Here is a 20,162-nt window from a genome sequence, read left to right as displayed (position 1 = left end):
CTCTCGCCTGCTGCCTACGTCATGCGTGGATCACGTGATAAAACTGTCGTGTGGGTTTTTATACGTTAGGCAGGACAGGCTTGGCAAAAAAAAAAAAAAAAATTGGCGGGAAGAGTAAGGAGGGGGGGGGGGGGGGAGACACGGTCGGTCGAGGATAAGGATTGCGCGCGCGCTCGCGCGTTTGCGTGTTGTCGCTACTACTGCCACTTACCCCACGATGGTTGTACCCCCACTCGCCCGTACTCAAAACCATCATAAATTTATAAACTTACAACATTCCGAAAACAAAAACAAAAAAGGTAACCGTAGGAGAATTATATAATACTTTAATGTAAAGAATATCCTCACCAAAATATCGTACATCCCAAAATAACGATGAGACTGACCCCCCCACCCTCACCATTATCCCCCCCAAGCCTGACCTGACCTGTCAACTGCCAGTCAGTCTCTCAGTACTCAAAAAAACATCAGTGTTACCAACCTGGATCTCTGGGTTGTCTGGCCAGAGCCTGGCTCCTCATCTCACCTGCCGAGAGAAGATACGTACATCAGTCCTGACACAATAATAAAGTGTACACATGAGCGCGTATCTCTGGTGAATATGTCTCCCCCCCCCCCCCCACACACACACATTGTTTATGGAGACACGAAACAAATTCAATTAGGTGTGTGACAGGAGAGAGAATGCCCATCTTCGTCTACGTCTACATCAGTTTCCCTTCATCTACCTCACTGTCTCTTCTTCTGCCTCACTGTAATCCCTTCATCTACCTCACCGTTTCTCTTAATCTACCTCTCTGTCTTTATCTACCTTCCTGCCTCCTTTCTGTCTACCTCACTTTATCTACCTTACTGCCTCCTTTCTGTCTAACCTCACTTTATCTACCTTACTGCCTCCTCTGTGTACCCTTCTTTATCTACCTTACTGCCTCCTCTGTCTACCTTTCTTTATCTACCTTACTGCCTCCTTTCTGTCTACCTCACTTTATCTACCTTACTGCCTCCTTTCTATCTCACTTTATCTACCTTACTGCCTCCTTTCTGTCTACCTCACTTTATCTACCTTACAGCCTCCTTTCTGTCTACCTCACTTTACCATATTGCCTCCTTTCTGTCTACCTCACTTTCTCTACCTTACTGCCAACTTTCTGTCTACCTCACTTTATCTACCTTACTGCTTCCTTTCTGTCTACCTCACTTTATCTACCTTACCTATCCATACACCTCCCTGCCTCGTCTACTGTAATGGTACGTCAACAGCGGATCACACTGGGAGCGCTTGCAGCCGCCCACCGTAGGAAAAAACCCTCCCTAGCTTACGAGTGGCTACCAAACGACGACAAACTCCGACTGATAGCGAGCGTGACGGGCGGTGGGTGGGTGGGTGGGTGGAGGGGTGGGACTCGTGTGTTATCCTGGTGGCCGGCCACCTCGCCGTGACGCACCGTCGAGAGGTCGACGCTCCGCCGCGTACCACTCTAAAATATCCGGATAAGAAGAGCCTCGCCCCTTCTCCTTCTGTTCCACTAGGACCATGAGAGAGGCGGATGGCCATGTATCAGTTGTTTGGTGTGTGCGGTATACATACGTATGTAGCTGGCGTCATCACTCACCCAAGCCTCTCTACAGAACCTACATGTGTACACACACACACTACATATCCTTACGGTCGAGGATATCCCATGGTCAACACATCCCGTGACGGTGTGTTAATCATGGCCTCCTGGGGTGCCCCTGCCTGACAGTAGCAGTCTGCCTCAGCCCAGGATAAGCCTGTCTGTCTGTCTGCCTGTCTTTGGTCTGCACCAACAGCTGTGGGAGATGCAGTACCCTAGGTGACGCCTGTCTGTCTGTCTGTGGTCAACTCCAGCTACATTCCCTTCCCTTTACTGCTGACAACGTCCCTCCCACCCTCTTCCCCTGTGCTGCTGCTGCCAACACCATGAGAACAACTATATCCCTGGAAGCATCAGAATCTCTCTCTCTCTCTCATAGCTCGGGGTCCGTGTGCATCCGGAGACTCCCCCGGAGAGTCATGCGTGCCCCAGGCTCCGGGTAGGCCATGCCAGAAGGGGTAGGGAGGGTTGGCAGCAACACCTTGAGACATGTGGCACAGTAAGGGTCATGTCTAAGCCACAGTCTGCGGCTCAACCTTCCGCTGACATTACTACAGAAACTATCAATACTCCCCCCCCTCCCCCCAAGGAAGGTTAAGGTTAAGCGTCCGCTGTTTGGATGGTTCTTGGAAGTGATCTTCACTATGTACGGTACGATAATGATGACAACCCAGCCGCCATCACCATCCGCTCAAACCCAAACCTACTGACACACTTGCATCAACACCAGACGCCAGATACCATAACTGCTGCAACATCACCACAGGACCTGGTGACCATCCACCACAACACCCCACCACACTGGCGTGGACCTGGTGACCATCCACTACACCACCACCACACTGGTGACCTTGCCCTCACCACAACAGCCAGTAATCTAATCACATCACGACTGAAAGACGCCTGCAGTTAAGATGAATACAATTATCACTCTGGAGAGAGGCACACGACAGAGGATGGAGTGTACAACATCTATTATCACCATCCTATGCACTCGGGGATTGAACCTGGCCTATGATTCATGTACCCAGGTATTGATCCTGACCTATGATTCGTGTACCGGGAATTGAAACTATGATTCATGTACAGGAACTGAACCTGTGATTCGTGTGCCGGGGATTGAACCTGGTCTATGATTCGTATAACGGCGATTGAACCTGACCTATGATTCGCGTACCGGGGATTGATCCCGACCTATGATTCATGTACCCTGAATTTATCCCGACCTGTGATTCACGATTCACGTACCAGTATGTGGAACTAATACTCCTAAGGTCAGGAAGCAGTACTAGGGCATCTGGCAACACCAGCATACGGAACAAAGGCACTTACAAGGCCGGTATTTAACACGAGGAAATCTTAAAAGGCCAGTACTAACACTATGTAATCTTAGTAGGCCAGCCCGCGGTACTAGTACGTGACACTAGGTCAACAACCCCAATATGTGGCACGAGGTCATCTTACATGGCCAATATGTGGCACTAGGTCAACATACACCAGTATGTGGCAATAGGTCATCTCACATGGCCAGTATGTGGTATAATGTGAACATACAACGCCTGTATGAGGTACTAAGTCAACATGTATGCCAGTATGTGGTACTAAAACAACACAACTGTAAAACCAGGACACCTTAGAAGCCGAGGCTAGGTGGACGTCATCCTTCTAAGAGAAGCTGAGAGCTAATGTCAGAAAAACAAGTAGGACAGTAAAGTCTTATAAGCAAGTATGACTAAAGTAACAAGCAAGACTAACGTCAGACAAGCAAGTATGGGCAAGAACGTCAGACAAGCAAGTATGGCAGTAACATCAGACAAGCAAGTATGAAAGTAAGCCAGACAAGCAAGTATGCAAGTAACACTAGACAAGAAAGTATGCTAGTAACTCTACACACGCATGCAGTAACGCTAAACAAGCAAGTACGCTAGTGACATTAAACAAGAGGGTATGCTAATAACGCTACAGAAGCAAGCATGACAGAGGTAGACAAGAAAGCATGCTAGAAACGATCAACAAGCAATAATATTAGTAAAGTCAAAGAGCATGTTCGCAAGTAAAGCCAGACAAGCAAAAATGACTAATGTCATGCAAGAAAGCATGATGTAACACTAGACAAGCAAGTAAACTCATGTCAGACATCCCACCGTGACAACGTTATACAAGCAAACTTCCCTGTAACAAATATTTCAGTGAAGTCCTAAAAACGTCACTTATGTTTATAACCTACACGAGACGTTTGTGACGTCATTCGGGGTTTAAAATGATGTCATCACAATGGGAATTCCTGGGACATCGAGTCCGACTTTTATCATTCTAGAAACTGTGGGTTACAAAATATTTTGTTACCCACACACACACACACACACGTTGGTATGTGTGTGCGTCTACAAACAAGGAAGTGTAGATACAGAATGATACATAGGAAGAAACACATCACAGGAGTGTAAGACTCCCTCCGTCACTTAAATAATAATCATATAATCTTTTATTCTTGAATAGTCCCATTGTGTGGGAGAAATCGTTTGCATCACCTTCAAACCCATAATTGCCAAAGAGGTTCCCTCTCCGGAAGACACCACGAAACCCGTGACGTCATTACAAATAAAATATCGCCCAGGAAAATCCTATCTGCTTCATACAGTCATACAACGAAGGCGACAGCCTGGCAAAAAAAAAAAAAAAATACATTGCCTGCTAATGCTAGAGAAAATATCAAGGTGAACACCGTTGTTAAACCCCAATGCTGACCACCTAACACCGTTAAACAGCAAGTTCACAGCAACACTCACGCCCTATGAAAAACACAGCACTGATACGGAACCAAAGGAAACCACGTTAGTGCTAACCGTCACTGGGATTTAGTGGTGTTGGTCACCAAGGCAGCGCACACAGGAAAACCCTTACGTCATCATGGCGGGAAGCAAGGGTGGCCGAGGGATGATGCCTCAACCTTCACACTACTCCAAAGATGTTAGCAGAGAACCTTTTACACAGAAATGAGGAAACCTTCCGCCATCATGTCATATTGTTTGCTATATATTGTCACTGCCAAACATTAAGTAAATCATGTCAGGATTATGAACTCGCACGGAACTAAACTTTTCGATAATTTGTAACCCAGAGTGCTGAAAAAAAAACGATCTTATCAGAGAAGGAACTGTGTTAAAAGTCAAACGATATGAAACATCTACGTAAAACGTAACCACATGAGTCCTCCATCTCGACCTATGATTGTTTAAGCTTGGGTCAGCTGTGGCTAGCAGAAAATGGTACTGCAGATACACTTCAAAAACCTTAGAAACCCCTTATGAAGTCTCAACAACCTTAACTTAGCCCACCTACAACTACCCGCGCTAACCAGCAAAGCATGACTTAAGTCAAGCTGGGTTTGCTCAGAACAAGTGACTTGAAACCCAAGAAACTACTATAGTAACGTGGGATACCCTCTCCTCCCCACAAAACACACATTCGTAACCTACACAAAAGTATTCTCCAACTATGTTGAAGTAGATACTTTACTTCCTACGAATATAATACATTGAGAAACTCTGCACCCTCCTCACATCCCTGAGAAGTCACTAAGGAGCCGTCGACCCATGGAGGGGAAAACTCGCAGGCAGCAGCAGAAGCAGCCGCCAATGTCCTGTTGTGATTACTATCCTCTCACCTTACCTAGGTTTCTACGTCTCCTCAAATACTGTTCTTTACCTCTGGGATAAGAGGAATAATTGTTCGGAGTCACCCAGCTTAAAAGCAGTGTCCGTCTCCGTTCTGCGAAAGCCATCAAAATCACATCAACCATACACACCTAAGAACCACACCCTACGGTAGTTTCCAAAATCCCCGTGACCCAGAATATGACCTCTGAACTACTTCTCGCCCTTAAAGCAAAGGGCAAATCAATAGCCTAATTTTGTTGCAAGACACGCTACCTGGCCCACACCAGTTCCAGTATACCACCATCTTCCCCTGTCGAGATCACCCAAATGGTCTTGTTAGCAACACGTTATCACACCGAAGCGGGGAGTCTGTGATGTACGACCCCTCCAGGAACTGTCAAACATTTTACTAAATGGCGATGAACATCCTGCGCTACGTGACTAACGTCAAGTTAGTTGATATTCTCGTTGTGTTGTGTTGCCCTTATTCTCAGTTAACTAATCTCTCCCTAACCCCAACCAGAAGCAGTTTCAATGAAGCTGCTTCACCCTGAAACACCAAGAGCAAACGAATAGTCTTCCCTCGTGACACTCTCTACAGAGTAAGCCGTAAGTTGACTCAGGAAGTGAAAGACCTCTTACAAGACTTACACACTTTCAGGATAAACTGTTTCTCAAAATAATAGCCATCCTATTCCACATGATAATTTAACAAACCACATACAAAACCTTTCATACCTGAAAAAATATTCTATTTTCAAAACGAACATTTAGGTGGTCTACAATAATTCCAGCAAACACCACTGAGATGTAAAACAACCAGGAACTAAAAAGAATTTTGTAGATAATACCTTTTTAACAAGTTACCCATCAAATAGACACTACCTGACTATCAGTGGATAACAACTGCATATCCTAAGGATATCCTTTAACTTTCTCCTACTTTCACTCTATCATAATGAACATTAAACCTGACCTGATGTCACCAATATCAAATAGAACAACACAGTATAGCAAGTTATTAGCTACAACCAGATAAAGAGGTCTCACAGTCACATCAATTCCTTGATTCTATAACATTCGTATTAACAGTAGGTAAAACTGGGGAAGCTTTTAATAAGGTATCTGCTTTACATAAACATTAACATATGCAAATAACACACATCTATATTTCTTAAAGTCAATATAACAGTATCAATTTGCACCAACTTCAAAAGAGGATATCACAAAGACTCTACCAATCTACTATGTACAAGTCAACTTCCCATCACAAAATACAGTAGTAAAGTTGATGGGAAACAGGTAAGTTTAAGCCAACCAAACAGATTCCCAGGAAGCTAAAAATCCTCTTACTGAAAATCAACCCATAGCAATATTTCATGAACTGCTTTCCCAGGCTAATCTAAGACCCTGTTTCTTCAAATTTTCATTCTATAGATCTTGATATTTTGTTTCCTTGCTCTTCTGATTAATTCTTGCAGACTGTGCCAAGCCCTTACAGCAATGCATATTAACTTATATCAACTGGCCAACACTATCCATCATTCTGAATGATGATCCTATTCAAAGCATAAAATAAGTATATTTCATACTATATATAACATGAAGCACTCCCCACTATTTCATCACTGGCTGTTCAATAATGTACAAAAATGCTTTTTCATGAGAAATAAAAATTCAATATTTCATATTTAGATACAGCTTACAAAATAAAATATCGTCGAATCCATACTTTTATTTTTTTGGCAGATAAGATAATTTTGGGATTAAAGCTGAAAATTAATGGTGCAGGAAAAGACTCAAGCTATAGTTGCAATCAGGATCAATTAAAATGAAAGTGATATTGGCGTAACACTTCTAGAAATCTATATAACCTATGAAAACCAGAGCAAACTTCCCTAAGCATCTGAAATTTATCTTATTTGTGATGATATTTCAAAAATATGTGATTATTGCAGTCTAGCATTTCAATCCCACTGTTGGAAGGTTTCACTAATCTATTACTTCTGGTAAATCACTTCAGCCATCTAAAGGGGGGAAAATTTGGGGTGAAATGATGCAAAAGTAGGTGAAACACTTCAAAACAAATAAAAAAAAAATAATGAAATCCTCACCAAGAATCCTCTGCCAGTCGATAATCACATTACCAGTATATTTTTCATATCTGAAAAAATGCAATTGTTCACAAATCGTCTCTTGATGTAATAGCTAAGGTGTTTGGTTGCTGAGATGAATTCTCTAAGAAAAAGATGCAGGAGACATTCTTACCATGTAGTGGGAAAGACCAGATGACAATGCTGCTGACAGACTACATCAATCACTAATATGATATATCTCAGCTGCTTTTCAATGCTAAATGAGGTTTTCAAAGATTTTGTTTTCTGTAAGTGTTTCAACTACTGTTACTTTAAGTAGCTCCAACCTTTTCCTGAGCCTCATAGCTCTACAAACTCTCAACATATTTATTGTCGTATAAAAGATATATTCAAATCACTCCTTCCTCAAGATTTTCATTTCCAGCATCAAAGTGGCTGCCCCATGAAGTTGACAAAAAAATGTGTATGCTATGTAAATTATTACACCTAAAGTTGTAGTTTAGTGCCACTACAAGTTTACGTGTAGCATATACTGGGCAACAGACTTTATTTTTTCGTAAAGGTGGTATGATGTACAGTGAGTAGAAAACTGCCAAGACAGTTTGTAATTTTTCTTTATCCTAAAACTACTTGATAGTGCGATGGTTTGTGAAGCTCAGAGAAAATGTGGAGTTAATACATAAAACAATACATGAAATGTGTCTAGAAATCAACAAAACTTCAGAAAATCTAACCATATTACCCAGGCAGCTAACATGTGCCTTACTTCCTGTTATTTGTAAAACATTGCAATTGTTATAGTACCATGCTGCCTGAATACTCATATGCTGTATGTTCATGTGCATTCACAGGCAAAATACAGTATTTAAATTGCTTTCAAATTTCAAGAAGATATTCAACTGACTATATAGCTTTGAATAAAAAAAAATCAAAAAAAGCTTTTGATGTGCTGAACTATCACTTTATATCATACTGGGAACCAACAGAAAACAAGAGGAAGAGCTTTTGTAGACAGGGTATCTGGCTGTTTAATATCACAGGTTATGTAGCTGCGATACCCCACCTTACTGACAGTCATATTGTGTTCTGCAAGCAAGTTCCAAAACTACAATAACAGTTAAGTAGCAAGATTTACAACCTTGTCTTTTACTGAACGATATCAATTAAGACAATAGAGTTATGTCTATCTATCTACATCTCTGGTATCCAATACCTTTGCCTTCAAATGTCATTACCATAATTACCATGATGTCCATTACCTTTGCACTAGAGTTCACTAGTTATGGAGACTACTGCTATGCCCAACCCCATGATGGAGTTCCAGAATGGAACAGTCATAAGAGATAAAGACAGATAGATAGACAGATTACCTTTGGAACTCCCATCAGGAGGGTGGCCATGGCAAAACCGTCTGTACTTATCCTTGATCTTACATGCCTCCCTCACACACACTACTCCATGCAATTTTCTATCATTTCTCTCCCTCCAGTGTTCTTCCATTCTATTTCCCCATGTCACTGGTGGTCTTCCTCTCACTCTAACCCATTTAATTGTACTATCCTACACTCTCATTGTAAACTGCCCATCTTGCATTCTTTCCACATGCCCAAACTAATTCAAAGTATTATGTTTCACCCACTCTACCACTCCACAATTCAGTCTCTTTGCATTTCCAGCCATAATACATCTCTCATACACCCGGCAAAGTAATCTCTTCGAAAACATTAACACTGGTTTAATTCATACACAAGACACAAACAAATAGATCTTGACACCTATAGAGGTTTCCCAAATTCTGCTGATTTGTAAGGGAGTTTCATGCACTTTTATATTCAACAGTAATCAACCACATGGTTTTAATCTTCATATCCCTCCCCAGTATCAACTTGAGATATAAAAGTAACTATCCATCATGTTCCCTAACATTTTCCTAATCTCCATAATGAATTATCCGTTATGTTGCCCAACATTTCCCTAATCTCCTATTACATACTGTGAAGTACTCACATTGCAAAAGGCTATTCCATTGCATGGTTAAATTCATCATGACAGTTTTAACTGGAAAGTGTTTTTATATAAATATTTACTGGGGTGTCATTTTGACTATCTTAGGTAAGATCCATCACACAAGAAATATGTAAAATGTATACATAGCTCCAAATAGCTGTAGAGGTCTAGCTGTACAACACTCTTACCGTTTGGATTCTGCATTGCTAATGCAGCATTAAGAGAATATAATAAGTTTCAGAGCATAATTATGAGCATTACCTTTTACTAAACAATACCAAATATGGTAACGGCATTGAGGTTTATCTATATAAAGGAAGAAAAAATAATCTATGAAAACCTCACCTAACCCTCTAGCAATTGAGATTTACCTTCGTTTAAGATTCTAAACAAGATATACCTGGAAGTCTTCTAACCCCACAGCCAAGGATGGGCCCAGACTGTTGATGAGTCACACCTCAGTGACATCATGCCCATGCAATAATGAGAGATTTTGTTTTCTGCAATACTTGCATAGTCTTTCCGAAACAGAATAAATGTTGCAAAGTATGATTTGGATATATATCATACTGAGCGATACTAAATTTGGTGGTGGGTTATGAATAACAAGGAAAAGTGGGATTAAATAATGTATAAGTAAGCAATACATAAAAGATCAAGAGAACTTATCAGATCATCAATTGTACAGTACCCACACCTAGTAGCCAAAACGATGGTACAGGTATACCAACACTAAATTTGTTTCCCGTTGGGGATCATATGGCCACTCAATCTGATACCTGTATGCTAAGTTCTTGCACCATCTATACAATGATCGAGCAAAAAGTATACTGCAAGCAGAATATTATGTACCACAATAAATTCAATAAACTTTGACTGCTGGAGGGATAACATGAAGTTTTCATAAGTTCTAATGAATTTTAAAGGTGTATTACTTACTTTCACTCTAAGTTAATCTCGTATTTTCCTCATGCACCACTGTTACCTTATAAAATGTCTTTCAGAATAATGTTCAAAATCATGATTTCTAAATGTTATTTTACTCTAAACACTGTGCACAAGCATTAGAGAAGAAATCACTCAATATTCAAACTAAAAGTGATGTGGAGCTACAACAGATTTCTACTAAAATACTAGAATCTAAAATACTAGTCCAATAAGCTCAAGTAAACTATAAGACGGTAATGGAGAACGAACACAGTACAAAATGTTAACATATCTACGTATTAAAGAAAATTTTAATAAGCAGTAACCTTTAAATTTTTGCATTTGTATGCGAAGTATATATTTAGTTAAAAATGTGCATTTCAAGTTAATTTTGGTGTCGCAGAACTAATAAGCTTATATTTCAATAATGAAAATTTCATTATAGATCCATAACTTAGTTTGAAACAAAATGTTTATCCTTTAAAAATGTGGAAAGAGTTAAACAGATTTGCTAGAGAGATTACATGAGGTATTCATAAGTTTTGATCAATCTTTAAGGTGTATTAATTACTTTTACTCTAATTTACTTCAGATTTTCATGTAGTAATGTTACCATATTTAATGTCATTCAGTAAAGTGCTCAAAGTCATGCTCTGTAAAGGTTCCTGTATTCTCCAAACTCTACAAAAGCATAAAGAAGAAATCACTCAATATTCAAACTAAAAGTGATGAGGAACTATGATAAATTTTTACCAAAATACTGGTAACTTAATTTAGTGTTTTGTCCAATGAGCTCAAGCAGTGAAAGACGGTAAAGAAAGCAAATTGTTACGAACAATGTATTTTTGTCGTGACTGTCAAGAGTAGCCCGTGTGATGTACTGACAAGGAATACTGCAATGTTAACATAAAATCTACGCGTGTGAAAATTATAATAAGCAGTAGCCTTTCAATTTTCATACCTGTATACGTAATACACACTTTGCTAATAATGTGCGTTTTCAAGTTAATTTTTGGTGTTGCAGAACTAATGAGCTTGTTTCAATATTGAAAATTTCATTACAGATCCATAACTGAGTTAGTTTACAGAATAAATGTTTACCCTTTAAAAATGTAGACACAATCAAAACAGTATTAACAAATGCTATCATCAGGTCATGCAATATAATTTCATAGGCAAGTTTTTGAAGATTCGCTTGACTGTCAAACCTGTACATGAAAATCCTAACATTTACACTTCTTTTAAGGTTTCCCGTCAAAGATCACATACCTTAAAATATCCTCCTTGATATAGGGTATCTGGTGGACCGAAAATGGCCACCTCCCACTCAAACAGATTGTCCTCATTGAGAAGCTTGACACAGAAGCCCTCGACGGGTTCATCCTGGAGGCCTCGGTACTCCAGGGAAAGGGCTCGGACGGCGCTGCTCGAGGGTTGCATAGCCATGGCTTGCTCTCCACCTCACTCTGTGCACCACGACCTGCTCTCCACCTCACTCTGTGCACCACGACCCTGCTCACTACCTGCACCACTACCCTCCACTGCCTTGCACCACCCCAGGGGAGCTCTCGGATCTTACCACACGATGCGATTACTCCCAATCTCTAGGGTGCGTCTGGAGATTAATATCTCTTACGAAACAGGAGCATAGATATGTATAAAAATATGTGTTGTATATCCAGACTTTTTTATCTCTAGGCAACAACTAGGCCTATGGCTACCACCACTCGCACTGCTCGGCCTATGGGCCTTATTATCATCCTTAGCCTGGCTGGAAGGCTGTCGCAAATCAGATGTCTGTCTGTCCTGCACTTCACAGGTGCCAAGTCAGGACGCACAAGGCTAAACTCAGGCCAGCCAACCACACGACACCAGCTGCCTCTCTACCCAACGAATATGGCGGACTGCAACTCCACTCTTCACCTGTCAATTCTTCACTCTCCTGCACAGCTAGTACAAGATCTCTGTGTGCGCATGGTAATCGAACGTATCAAGTGAATATCTATCGTGAAAATCTCAGTAACGGGATGAAGGGAAACGGAAATTATGCACGATATATCACAGAGTACAGTCCGCCTCACGACACAGTAACAGATCTAGTACTGAAAACTTATTGGATTTGTCCAAGTATGCCGACCCTAGAGGGAAAACATATCGTACAGAGATTACAATATCTGTCACTTTTTAAGTAAACTTTATCATAGTTTTCAAGACAGACGAATTCTTTATCAATGCACAGGATTATATACAGTATTCTAGTATTTTATTAGAAATATGGTGTAACTACCATAAATACAATTGACTCAGCCGTAAGGCTGCGTGTCTGCCTGCCGTACGAGTTTTTGGTTTAAAGAATTGATTATTTTTATTATATGTACCTTAAGCTATATATGGGGAGACTATACTTGCGCTATTTGAGGAAAATACTTTCTTGAATTTATGTTTTATTTCTTTTATACCCATGAAATAACCATAATTGCAACATATATATATATATATATATATATATATATATATATATATATATATATATATATATATATCATTATTTTTTATTATACTTTGTCGCTGTCTCCCGCGTTTGCGAGGTAGCGCAAGGAAACAGACGAAAGAAATGGCCCAACCCCCCCCCAATACACATGTATATACATACGTCCACACACGCAAATATACATACCTACACAGTTTTCCATGGTTTACCCCAGACGCTTCACATGCCCTGCTTCAATCCACTGACAGCACGTCAACCCCGGTATACCACATCGCTCCAATTCACTCTATTCCTTGCCCTCCTTTCACCCTCCTGCATGTTCAGGCCCCGATCACACAAAATCTTTTTCACTCCATCTTTCCACCTCCAATTTGGTCTCCCTCTTCTCCTTGTTCCCTCCACCTCCGACACATATATCCTTTTGGTCAATCTTTCCTCACTCATCCTCTCCATGTGCCCAAACCACTTCAAAACACCCTCTTCTGCTCTCTCAACCACGCTCTTTTTATTTCCACACATCTCTCTTACCCTTACGTTACTCACTCGATCAAACCACCTCACACCACACATTGTCCTCAAACATCTCATTTCCAGCACATCCATCCTCCTGCGCACAACTCTATCCATAGCCCACGCCTCGCAACCATACAGCATTGTTGGAACCACTATTCCTTCAAACATACCCATTTTTGCTTTCCGAGATAATGTTCTCGACTTCCACACATTCTTCAAGGCCCCCAGGATTTTCGCCCCCTCCCCCACCCTATGATCCACTTCCGCTTCCATGGTTCCATCCACTGCCAGATCCACTCCCAGATATCTAAAACACTTCACTTCCTCCAGTTTTTCTCCATTCAAACTCACCTCCCAATTGACTTGACCCTCAACCCTACTGTACCTAATAACCTTGCTCTTATTCACATTTACTCTTAACTTTCTTCTTCCACACACTTTCCAAAGAGAGGAAAGTGATTGGTTCTCAGTGAATGTAGGTTTGCGGCAGGGGTGTGTGATGTCTCCATGGTTGTTTAATTTGTTTATGGATGGGGTTGTTAGGGAGGTAAATGCAAGAGTTTTGGAAAGAGGGGCAAGTATGAAGTCTGTTGGGGATGAGAGAGCTTGGGAAGTGAGTCAGTTGTTGTTCGCTGATGATACAGCGCTGGTGGCTGATTCATGTGAGAAACTGCAGAAGCTGGTGACTGAGTTTGGATATATATATATATATATATATATATATATATATATATATATATATATATATATATCCCTGGGATAGGGGAAAAAAGAATACTTCCCATGTGTTCCTTGCGTGTCGTAGAAGGCGACTAAAAGGGGAGGGAGCGGGGGGCTGGAAATCCTCCCCTCTTGTTTTTTTTTTTAATTTTCCAAAAGAAGGAACAGAGAAGGGGGCCAGGTGAGGGTATTCCCTCAGAGGCCCAGTCCTCTGTTCTTAACGCTACCTTGCTAACGCGAGAAATGGCGAATAGTTCGAATGAAAGAAAAAGATATAATATATATATATATATATATATATATATATATATATATATATATATATAATTACCCTAGATTAATTTCTTTTAAAGACTCCTGGTGTTGCCCTGGACCTTTCTAAAGGTACTTGTAGCCCAAGGCTGCGCTGCTTCCAGGAGCAGGGAAATGTGAACCCTTTTAGTGTGAATTCTTTGACTAGACAGGATTCCCAATGATACAGCCTGCTAGACTAACTCGCGGTGTAACTCCGAGTAGGCAGAGTTCTGTGAGAATCACCCCTCTCTCTTTATATTATATATATATATATATATATATATATATATATATATATATATATATATATATATATATATATATATATATATATATTTTTTTTTTTTTTTTAAACTATCCGCCATTTCCCGCGTTAGCGAGGTAGTGTTAAGAACAGAGAACTGGGCCATTGAGGGAATATCCTCACCTGGCCCCCTTCTCTGTTCCTTCTTTTGGAAAAAAAAAAAATATATATATATATATATATATAAAAATATATATAAATATATATATAAATGTATATAAAATATATATATATATATATATATATATATATATATATATATATATATTTTCTTTTTCTTTCTTTCAAACTATTCGCCATTTCCCGCATTAGCGAGGTAGCGTTAAGAACAGAGGACTGGGCCTTTGAGGGAATACCCTCACCTGGCCCAATTCTCTGTTCCTTCTTTTGGAAAATTAAAAAAAAAAAAAACGAGAGGGGAGGATTTCCAGCCCCCCGCTCCCTCCCCTTTTAGTCGCCTTCTACGACACGCAGGGAATACGTGGGAAGTATTCTTTCTCCCCTATCCCCAGGGATAATATATATATATATATATATATATATATATATATATATATATATATATATATATTACCGAACTCCGCTAGAACAAGTTTAAGCTGCGAACGAAGTCACTTTAGCAAGGCTGTGTCACTGTAGAAGAACTCACACAAAAGGAATTCACATTTCCCTGCTACCGGAAGCAACACAGGCTTGGGACCGCTAAAGCTCCTGGAAACAGGACCTAGGTAACACCAGGACCCTCTCTTTATACTTCATGCAGGTGAAGGTCCTTCATTATATATGTGTTTGCGTGAATAATATGTGTGATTGCCATCTGTGTGTTACGGGGAGAATTTTTCCGTGGGTTGACACGTCTGTTAACCACGTGCTGTCAGTGGAGTGAATCAAGGCATGTGGGGCGTCTGGGGTAAACCATGGAAAGCTGTGTAGGTATGTATATTTGCGTGTGTGGACGTGTGTATGTACATGTGTATGGGGGGGGGGGTTGGGCCATTTCTTTCGTCTGTTTCCTTGCGCTACCTCGCAAACGTGGGAGACAGCGACAAAGTATAAAAAAAAATATATATATATATATATATATATATATATATATATATATATATATATATATACACACATATACCCTAATCAGTGCCAAATACCCATTTCATGATATTCTCCTGGGAGAGAATGAACAGTTGGGCGGACTCTGGACTGGCTCCCGCGACCAGGATTCGAACCTGTGTAGGTTTGATCCCAGGCTGCCCGTGCTTACACGAGGGTCAGAAACGCTAACATACGGAGTTTCGTTATATTATGCATGTGTCTGTGTTACCGGACTCCGCCTGCTCGAGGTTATACAGCGAATGGAGTCCTCTTTGGAGATCAAGAGGAAGGTGCAGAGGCTAGAAAAGAGGCAGATGAGAGTTGGGGTGAACTAAGATTAGTAAATCTTAAGAAGATGTTTAGGATGGAGTTTCATAATGTGCAAATAATGCGACAATAGAAAGGAACATGTTGAGAATGCAAATAGTGCCATTGTATATGAATTGGGGGATAAAGGCGTTTGAACTATACATATATAAGTTTGTTAAGGGTACTATTGCTCAAAAAAGTATCTAACAAATAATGTTCATGACATTATGGCACATCGGACGTAATTTTTTGGGAACTGGTAGAGGACCAGGCGCGAAGGTGGTAGCCCTGTGTACCACAATGTTGCCATGTAGTATTTACGACGTTTCCTGCCGCTTGTCATTAACATCTTTACGAATATTAATCCATGTGATTAATTGGGAATGGCAGTGTAAAGACATTATCCATGTTAGACACGCACACACACACAGTAAACAATATGTGCATGTAACGCTTAAATGTTCCCGTGCGCAATATCAAGGAGTCAATGCATTATGTTGACTGTATCTTTGTGTAGCATTTGGTACTCACATTTATTAAGTGAGATTTCACGTTTATTACATTGAAATTAGGTATAACCACCTCCCACGCGTGGAACAGCTCAAAAGCGTCCAGGAATGGTGCCGTCAACAGTCATCTGTAGTCCCTTTGGGCTACAAAGATGTTCCCATGCCTGCAAAGCATTACTGATAACCGAAGGGCGACTACGATGGCAGTTGTACTGGAAGTCTTTATTCATGACACCCCCAGATGCGTTTGATAGGTTTCAGTTCAGGGGAATCTGGTAGGATGTGGCACTCAGTGATTCTCGGGTGTTGCTGAAACCATACCTTAACAGCCTCGCAGGTGTGAGTGGTGTTGTCATGAAGTAAAAAAGGCTGCGGCTCGGGGTAGAGCATTGCCTTCACAGAAGGTAATAATTTCCTCCACCTCACCATACTTTTCCCTCGTGAAACGACCCCAACACCACCTGCGTGTATCCATCCACACACCTCTTAGTAACACATCCATTCCTCGCAGTAACCCACTCCATGATGGACGTCGAATCTGAAATCAAAAAGCTTTATATAAAGCGTCGAATAACGTGTGAAACAGCAAACTGTAATATGCTTGGATCAGCTGAAACCTGATGACTAAAGATGGATACTACAGGAATATTAGATTAGTATAAAGCATCAAAACCAAAGAAAATATGTCTTATAAGAGCGAAGTATAGAGTCCTATCAATTATGATAACGGAGTAAAAACTATCGCAGAAATTCGTATTGTGACAATGATAGACATGTCACAGAGCAAGCAACTGATACATTACACTGAGTGTGGTAGTGTAGACCTATCACAAATAAGCACACGTTTCATAATTTTTCATTAAAGTTGCAATTTATCTTGGCAAGAGAGGAGGTGTTTCACACATACCTAGTCCATGGATGTCGCCAAACATATCCTGCGGCTGTTTAGGGCATCGGGAGAGCAAGTTTTCTCCAACAGATAACGTAGTTAACTGTTAAGAGAAGCAAGCCCGTTGGTCAGCATTACACCAGCGTATATGTCATTCTCTGCTCCATATTTATATTAGTCTGCTTGGGTTTCAACGCAGGTCTCGGCCCGTGCACCCCAATGCTACTTTGATGTCTGCTGAGGTCAGTTTGATGGCTGCATCGGCAACAAAGGCCATCCCAAATAATGGAAGCACGTCAAATGTCGATCATGGATTGCAGCTGCAGGAGCCTGCGCCAGGCATGGATAGAGGGCCACATTAATACTAATACTTATGCACAGTATATGCAATAAACGGAGGTATACAGAATTAATATACTTTCACTAAGGTACTGTATTTACGACCCTTGTCTACTTCTGGTATTTTTTTTAGGACACGCAAATACGCCTCATATTTTCTGTTCTGCTATAACCGTCACTGTAAAGGGCAGTCACCACTCCACGCATACTGTCGTTTCCATGATGACTGATATGATCATGACATAATGGTCTCCATATCAACTCCGAGGAAGAGTTACACACCTAGCCAACCACCTGAAACTCCACAAACCGTCCTAATCAAAGGGGGTCACATTTCCGCTAATGAGACATAAAAGACTGTGGCTAAACATTAACCATGTAATAATCATTGGCATTGTTACGAATAGATTATTGAAAAATCCTGTAGTTTCCTTATCCTAGGTGTCTGTTATATTACAAGAACATTACAACACACTTTGGTTACTATATAGTATGTGTGTGGGTCAATCCCAACATGACCATTTTACCGTCTTTATACCACGTATTACACAGAACATCAGACATGCTACGTGTGGTGTTTATACTGCTTTCATACTGGTTGGACTATAATATGTTGTGTATATCGATGAATACTTGTAATTACAAACTACAGTTATAAACAGATGCATCTCCATCGCCTACTCAGGCTTGCCAACCTTACCGATGCAAGTGTCCAAACGGGTTGTATTGTTCATTTTTAAGACCCATCGGACCCCACTTTTTAGGTACTTTTTGAGCGATAGTACCTGGTGAGTTGTGAGTGAGAAAGTGAAGGCATGTACAAAGTATCAGGTTGGGGAGGAACAGTTTGGTTTCAGAAGTGGTAGAGGATGTGTGGATCAGGTGGTTGATTTAAAGAATTACGCGTAAAATTAGAAAAACGGATGGATTTGTAAGTGGCATTTATGGACCTGGAGATAGGGCTTATAAAGATACCTAGTGGAAATTTGACAATATCCAGTGTGAAGGAAACTGCTAGAAGTAGCGAGAAGTTATTCCCAAGGGTGTAAGACGTATACGAGTAGGAAGGGAGAAGAGTGAATGGTTCCAAGTGAAGGTTGGTCTGTGGCGGGTGTGTGTGATGTCACCATGGTTAATTTGCTTATGGATGGGGTGAAGAGGAAGGTGAATGCGAGTTTTGGAAAGAGGGGCGAGTATGCAGTCTGTGCGATATGATAGGGCCAGAAAAGCGAGTCAGTTGTTGTTTGCTGATTATACAGCAGTGACGGCGGATTCACGTGCGAAACTGCAGAAGCTGGATATGTTTGAAGGAATAGTAGACCCAACAATATTATATGGCTGCGAGGCATGGCGATAGGGTTGTGTGGAGGACAGTGGATGTGTTGGAAATGAAATGCTTAAGAGTTTAAGGGTGGTGTGAGGTGGTTTGATCGAGTAAGTGATAAGAGAGATGTGTGGTAATAAAGAGAGTGGTTAAGAGAACAAAAGAGGATGTGCTGAAATGGTTCGGAAATATGGAGAGAATGAGAGGAAAGGTTGACAAATAGGATATATGTGTCAGAAGTGGAGGGAACAAGGAGGAAGGGGAGACCAAACTGGAGATGGAAGAATGGTGTGAAAAAGATTTTAAGTGATTGTGGCCTGAACATGAAGGAGGGTTAAACATGGGCCCAGAATAGAGTGAACTGGAATTAAGTGGCATACTGGGGTCTATGTGCTGTTAATGGACTGAACCTGGGCATGTGAACCCCCATGACTCACCTCTGTCTAAATGATTCCATTTTCTGCCGTGTCCACTCCCAGATTTCTAAAACACTTCACTTCCTCCAATCTCTCTCCATTCAAACTTGCACGTCAACTTAAATTGTCCCTCAATCCTGCTGAACCAAATAACCTTGCTTTTATTCAAATTCACTCTCAATTTTCTCCTTTCACATGCTCTTCCAAACTCAGTCAGCAACTTACACAGTTTCTCACTTGAATCTGCCACTTGTGTTAAATCATCAGCAAACAACAGCTAACTCACTTCCCGTGACCTCTCATGCGACTGTATACTTGCCCCATTGTGGAAGACTCTCACATTCATCACCCCATCCATAAACAAATTAAACAACTATGGTGTCATCACACTCCCCTACTGCTGTGGAACAAAAGTTAACCTTACCTTATGCAGTTGGGTACTGACACTGGTAGACAGAACCTGGAAAAAATGTTGCTTATGTAACAGAAAATGGATATTTTGCTAAGTCATTTTGTTCTCATAGAACTTAAGTTTCAACACAGGGCAACTTCCTGAATGAGACTTTTATTGAAAAAGCTTAAAAAATTCTTTGAAAGGCAATTCCTGTTAATTTTAAAAGATGTGTGGCAGCAAGACAGCTTCTGTCTGATCTAGCTCTG

The 20,162-nt window shown here is 40.8% G+C and overlaps 1 protein-coding gene across 1 annotated transcript in view; it reads right to left on the bottom strand.

Moving 5' to 3' along the window:
• The window catches only part of LOC139745737 (ubiquitin-conjugating enzyme E2 R2), a 76,999-nt gene extending 64,589 nt beyond the window's left edge, over positions 1-12,410 (bottom strand). Inside the window, exon 1 of the mRNA XM_071656248.1 lies at positions 11,575-12,410. Within this exon, the coding sequence (XP_071512349.1) occupies positions 11,575-11,751 (177 nt within the window). The 5' untranslated portion in view covers positions 11,752-12,410. The remainder of the gene's footprint in view (positions 1-11,574) is intronic.
• Between the last annotated feature and the right edge of the window lie 7,752 nt (positions 12,411-20,162).

Source organism: Panulirus ornatus, chromosome 62, assembly GCF_036320965.1.
Source record: "Panulirus ornatus isolate Po-2019 chromosome 62, ASM3632096v1, whole genome shotgun sequence".
NCBI lineage: Eukaryota > Metazoa > Arthropoda > Malacostraca > Decapoda > Palinuridae > Panulirus > Panulirus ornatus.
The sequence above is the reverse complement of the archived record's forward strand: the minus strand, read 5'-3'. Positions and strand labels throughout refer to the sequence as shown.